A 6,365-nucleotide genomic window follows, 5' to 3' on the forward strand; every position below is an offset into this window, starting at 1 on the left:
GGTGCTAACCACCTTCAAGGTATTTTGCTTGGGCCAAATTGCCCCATGTCCACTCTTTGCTCTTTGCAGATGATCTTCTCGTATGTGGCCAAGCTAATTTGCAAGAAGTTCATACGATCGCTCACATCATTCAACATTTTTGTGCTCTCTCATGTCAAACTCCGAATTGGTCCAAGTCGGCCGTCTTGTTTAGTGCTCATGTTAATCAAACGGTCACTGCAGATATTAAGAGAATTTTCCCTGTTCCTTCCATGGACTACAATTTTATTCATTTGGGCCACCCTTTAATTCTTCCTGCCAAAAATAGAGTTGTTGCTTACAACTTTGTCCTTGATAGATTCATGGCCAAGCTTCCTACCTATAAGGCTAATATGCTTTCTAATGCAGCTAGGTTAGAGCTTATTTGGTCTGTTTTTTCTTCCATTCTGGTCTATTACATGTCAAATATTTTTGTCACAAAAAAGTTTATTTCCAAACTCACTTCTATTATCAGAACGTTTTGGTGGACAAGCATTGAAGAGGACAATTCTTCGAGAGGTCTTTGCCTTAGGGCATGGAAGGGTATATGTACTTCTAAGGAGGGAGGTTTGGGAATAAGAAATCTTCAAGCCATGAACCAAGGTCTTATTCTTGCCTCTGCATGGAGACCTGTTAATTCTCCCAACTCACATTTCTCTCGTGCTCAAATCTAAGTATTTTTCCGATACTTCCATATGGACTGCTACTTCTAGCCCTCCGAAATCAGCTTTCTAGTCATCCATTCTTAGAACGCTCCCTAAACTCAAAGCTCATTGCTTATAACACATCAACCAATCTAACATTTCCATTTGGAGTACCCCTTGGTGCTCGGCCTGGACCAATATTCATAATCACCTTATTATCCAACCTCCTAGTTTCATCTATCCTGCTCAAGTTAGTGACCTTTGGCTGCCGGGGCAAAAGGCATGGAACAATGATCTTATCTATTCTCTTTTTGAGGAGCCCACGGCGTCAACAATCATTCACACTACCATCATCCAGGACAATTGCCGAGATATTCTTGTTTGGGATCTTGCTCCTAATGGGAAGTCTGGCTTAAAGTCTACTAATAAGTTATGTTTGCAAGATATTCAAGCACAACCGAGGAATCGGCCTTTTCTGGTTTCTCGTCGGGTTAAAGCTCTTCTAAAGCAAGTTTGAAAACAAAAACTGATGGCCCCAAAGGTCCAAACTTTTGCCTGAAGGTTGCCTCGGAAAGCCCTTCCAACAGGTTTGAGAGCTAGTCGTATCTCCATCCATATTTCGATAGTGTTGTCGTTGTGCACAAGACAAAAATCAAACACATATTTTATTTTATTTTTCCTTTGTGACTTTGCTAGAGCAGCATGGTTTGCTCATCCTTGATACTTTAAAAGTGATCTTTTAACAAAAAAATCATCTTTCTATGCAAAGTGTTGTTTCTAGCATTTTCTGTGGTGCATATGGAAGCCCAAATGTGATTGTCTTTTTGATAGGAGGTGATCACTCACACATCAGCTACACATGCCTGCCTTAGCTTTGGACGACCAGCAAAAGTTTAAGTGGCTCCCTCTTTAGATGATCGCAATGTCGTTACTACTACTAGTTCCCCTGATGGTGCTATTATGTTGCCACCACAGGAAAGCACTCTTAAAACTGATCTTGTCGATGGTGCTAAGATCTATTCTGATGCTCCTTTTAGGTGCTCAAAAGTTCCAGGTTTACCAAATGGCATTGGTGTCATTCACAAATTCATGCAAGACCAAGAATGTCGACGTACAGCTCAACCTCAGCCCTGATCACTACTTCGCCCCTTCAAGCAGAAGCGCTCGCTCTCGATAAATGGAGTTGCTCACAATGATGCTCGCCAGGTTCTTAGTAGTGCTACTGAACCTGTCTTCAGCTGCTTTGGTTCAGCTCACAGGAGCATGCTATGCCCTGTAACTTCTATCCTCTCTACCTTGCCTCTACAGGGCTTTGTACTTCATGCTGTATTCTGCTACTGAGCTGGATATATTGGCGCTTTGAGCGCCTTTTCTTCTTCAAAATAAAAAAAGGCTTTGAGCTTTCTCAAGCTGAAAACTCAAACAATTCAAGTGAAAATTTGCATGGCAACATAGCCCAAATTTTCAGGGCAGACGATCATTAGGCAGCGTGAATGACAGGCACCTAGTGAAGAATCAAACTACTACTCTGCTGTCAAATATTCGGTACCCACATGCACATCCGTAAGGTTAAATAAACTATCTACACGCATGCTTCGCTTCAGTCGCTTTCCTGAGAGTAGAACATCTGCTTCAGAGCACGGGGCAGCTCCAGGACAATCTCCGCGTATGCTGAAACATAGAAAAAAAATTGGGGAGCAAAAGTACATATAGATCAGAACAAGCTCAGCACAGAGTTGTATGCCTTGACTACGAAGAGAGAGGCAATGGTTAAGATAGGAGGAACCTTCTGGCAAACTCAAGGTCTTCAACGCGCTCTCGGCATAGGAGAGTCGAGATGGTACAGGCTGAGCACGACGGTCTGCTGCGGATATTCTCTTTGCAGAGCGAAGCGGCCACGCCAAGACCCTCGCCTGACTAGGCAGGGTCAAGATTAGATCTGAATATCGGATACTCACTGTAACCTTGCTGCTCAAGTCATACAGGAGAAGAAACTTCAGTCTCCAGAGTGTACAGTATGCAGTTTCAGTATATAAATGCTACAGATAATATAAAGGAGAGCACTGTGTGGATTAGTATATTTTAGTATGAGCATGGTTGTACTAAAGCAAAATCTAACAGTAGAGTGTGGCCTTACCATTCAAAATCTTCCAATGTAAACTCTATCAAGGTATATGGAAGACTGTAGAACAATTCCCCAATTTGGTTGCCATAGAGCTCCTTGATAAGACGAACCTTGAACATGAATTCAATGGAAAGCATTCGAATTATAAACTTCACTGTGACCAACGCAAAGGTTATGAAGGCCAATATAGCTGTTTCAAATTTCGAAGTAGAATCACGGGTAATAAATATATTTTATTCACCTAATTTTCAATTCAAAGTTCATTATTACAGGTTATCAGCTAGAACCTGTGGTTTCAACCAGGATGTTCTCTCTTCTCTAGTCTAGCGGTGAAGCAAAAGTTGTGTGCCCGAAACACTTAACAGCGGAAGGTACTTAAGAATTACATGTATACGTCATGTGTAGGTAAATTAGCTCGATGAGGTGTAACTATGGAAATAATACCACCAAAGCAGTAGGGGAGGTTAGTTGGACTGTTGTGGGCCCCGGCCCAAAATAATCTTAGTTAACCCACAGTATATATCCCCCTATAATCTTAGTCCATGGCCCAATTGGTTTCTCTTCTTCAGCTCTTCTCCAGCCCCCGGAAGAAGGCAATCTTGGGCCATTTTGCTCGGCTAGATCCCTTACTCAGCCCAACGGCCACATCCCACAAAACGACAAGCCAAACAACAAGGGTCACTCATCACCGGACTAATTAACGCTCTCCTCTCACACCCCTAGCCCAGTGACAGGGGCCCCTTCCCCTTGGCGGTATGCAGGCTACCCTAGCCCATCAAGATCTGTCTCTTGGGCCCAAGCCCATGAGAGGTGCTGACCTAGAAGAGAAGCCCCTCTCCCCTGTCCCGAGTGAGCCGCCATAGCTGAGACACACACTCACGCAGGCAACAAGACAGGAAGGGAGGCACTGTCTGAAGGTACCCATCTCCCGATTCAACATGGTATCGAGCCAGGCGACGACGGTGGCGGCGTAGTCCCTCGCCGGAGAGGCGGAATGGGGCCCAGCGGGGTCAGGCGAGAAAGGAGGCTGCGTGCGCGAGGCGGCGGGTCTGCTGTGGTGCGTGCGGCGGAGGCGCGGCTGGGCTCGAGGAGCTACGACGCGGCCGGGAGGGAGCTGCTTCCTCTTGTCCTGCTTCGTGTCCCTGGGGTGGCTAGCTGCGAAGGGGGCGGCCGAGGAGGGCTGCTGCGGGCTGTGCAGGCGGCTGCGGCGGGAAGAAAAGGAGGAGGAAGAAGGCGGTGGCGGATTTGGGCTGTGTGCAAGTCAGGCTGCGGCAGGGAGCTGCTGCTGTTGGTGCTGCTGAACAGAGGAGGAACTGCAGCTGCTGCTGCTGCCTTGTGCTGTTCCTGGAAGCTTGCTGAGCTGCTGGTGCTTGTGCGGCTGGTTCTTGGTGCTGCGGCAGAGGAAGAAAGAGGTGCAGCCTGCTGGACTGCTCGTTCTGGAACAGGAAGAGCCTGGGCTGGACCGCTTGTGTGCTTTACAGAGTTTTTTTTCCTCTGTGGACTTGCTGTTGTGAGCTTGGTGTTGTGGTGGTGGTGCTGCTGCTGCTTGGGAAAGAAGACTCTCTGAGGCTGAGTTTTGCTGTTGCTGCTTATCCCGCCAAACGATGGCTGAACCAACTGGTCTTGCCGAGGCTTTGGAGAAGCTCGCTAAGATCCTCGCGGAGTCCAACTCTGGGGCCATCGTTCCTCGACAGGAAGTGGCTCAAAAGCTTGAAATGTCGCCTTTGGACATGAAGCTAGAGGGGGCAACAAATTATTTGAGCTGGTCCAGGAGGGCTTTGTGGGCTGTGGAGCAGAAGGAGCTTGATGGATATTTGTTGGGCACCGTTGTAGAACCAGGGGACAAGAGTAGTGCAGAGGGCAAGAGGTGGAAGGTCATCCACTCTGTACTTATGGTGTGGTTGTTGAACTCCGTGGTGCCCTCCATTGGACGCTCTGTGGAGGGGCTATCCTCACCTGCTAAGATATGGAAGATCCTGTCCACTCAATACTCTGCAAGGGCAATGTCATGCTCATTGCTCAGACTGAGGACAAGATTAGGTTGCTGCGCCAAGATGATGGCATGTCAGTGATGACATACGTGGCAGAACTGCAGGCTTTGTGGGCTGACCAGGATAACTGTGATCCCCTGGAACTCTATGACGCGGCTTCAATCGAGTCAGGGCATAAGTGGATGGCACGCAGGCGTGTGCTGAAATTTTTGGCTGGCCTCAAAGGTTGCTTTGATGGCAGGAAGGCTTCCCTGTTGCACCAACCTAGTCTGCCTACCATTCCCGAGGCTATTGCAGCGATGACTCAAGAGGAGGTGCGCCTATCCCTTGAGCATGCAAACGTGAAGGTTATGCCAGCTTCGACATTTGCAGTCACTGAGCGCATGGAGTGGGGAGATCCCACCAAATGTCATATCTGTGGGGAGGTAGGTCACTGGAAGAGAGAATGTCCAATTCGTGGCAGAGGCAGGGGATATAACAGAGGGGGAACAGGCAGAGGTATAAGTGCTAGAGGCAGAGGTGGATACTCAGAGACCTCATGGGGCCAGGCTTCTAGAGGCAGAGGTGGCTACTCAGGACACTCAGGGGGTCAGAGGGCTCACATGGCCGTTGCAGGAGACACTGGGACGTCCAAAGGCAAAGATGTAGATGATGTTGTCTATGGAGACTTTGCTCACTGGGCTTCCACTAATGAAGGTAATCCGGAAAGAGCATCTCTTGCTACTAATGAGAGTGCTCCAAAGTGGGTTCTTGACTCTGGAGCATCTAAGCATGTTGCTACTAAGCATCCTCCCTCTCACACGGGCACTATACAAACGACTGATGGCACAAAACAACCAGTCATAGGGGTTGGTATAGTAAAGTGTACTCCAACAATTTCCCTATCGTCAGTTTTACATGTGCCAGCCTTTCCTGTCAATTTGGTCTCTTTCAGTGCGCTCATTGATCAAATGGACTGTCGGGTGATCCTTGACAAGTTCAGTTGCTTGATTCAGGTGCGCCAGACGAGCCAGACGGTTGGGACTGGCACCAGGCGTAGGGGGCTCTGGTACATGGATCAGGAGGTGCAGCCGGACTTGGTGTGTGCTGCGACCATGGAGGATAAGGAGAAGCAGACGATGATCCATCACTGTAGGATGGGGCATGTATCTTTTGATAAGATGAGTAGAATATTTCCGGATGTTATGTGTGGAATAGGCAAAGGCAAGCTGACATGTGATGCTTGTGAATATGCAAAACACACACGTGCCTCATATGTGAGTAAGGGGCTCAAGAGCATATCTCCTTTTATGCTTATTCATTCGGATGTATGGCCTAGCCCAGTGGTGTCATTGAATGGGAAGAAGTATTTTGCTACCTTTATTGACTGCTATTCTCGCATGACTTGGATTTACTTGATGCGTCACAAGGATGAGGTGTTTAGCTGTTTTCAAAATTTCCATGCTCTTGTAAAGAACCAGTTTCAGGTACAGGTCAAGGTGCTCAGGACGAAAAATGGAACGGAGTATGTGAACAACATTTTTGGGGCTTTCATGGCTGACCATGGGATTCTTCATCAAACTTCATGTCCGGAAACCCCCCCCCCCC

The 6,365-nt window shown here is 47.6% G+C and overlaps 1 protein-coding gene across 3 annotated transcripts in view; it reads right to left on the reverse strand.

Moving 5' to 3' along the window:
• Positions 1-2,038: 2,038 nt before the first annotated feature.
• The window catches only part of LOC119319233, a 12,395-nt gene continuing 8,068 nt past the window's right edge, over positions 2,039-6,365 (reverse strand). For 2 of the 3 annotated variants that reach the window (XM_037593718.1, XM_037593720.1), the window contains 3 exons: positions 2,800-2,897; positions 2,449-2,630; positions 2,039-2,333 (listed from right to left, as the gene is read on the reverse strand). In XM_037593718.1, the coding sequence (XP_037449615.1) occupies positions 2,263-2,333; positions 2,449-2,630; positions 2,800-2,897 (351 nt within the window). In that variant the 3' untranslated portion in view covers positions 2,039-2,262. Of the gene's footprint in view, positions 2,334-2,448; positions 2,631-2,795; positions 2,898-6,365 lie in introns of those variants that run through there. The other variant, XM_037593719.1, reaches the window with a different exon arrangement.

Source organism: Triticum dicoccoides, chromosome 6A, assembly GCF_002162155.2.
Source record: "Triticum dicoccoides isolate Atlit2015 ecotype Zavitan chromosome 6A, WEW_v2.0, whole genome shotgun sequence".
Lineage (NCBI taxonomy): Eukaryota > Viridiplantae > Streptophyta > Magnoliopsida > Poales > Poaceae > Triticum > Triticum dicoccoides.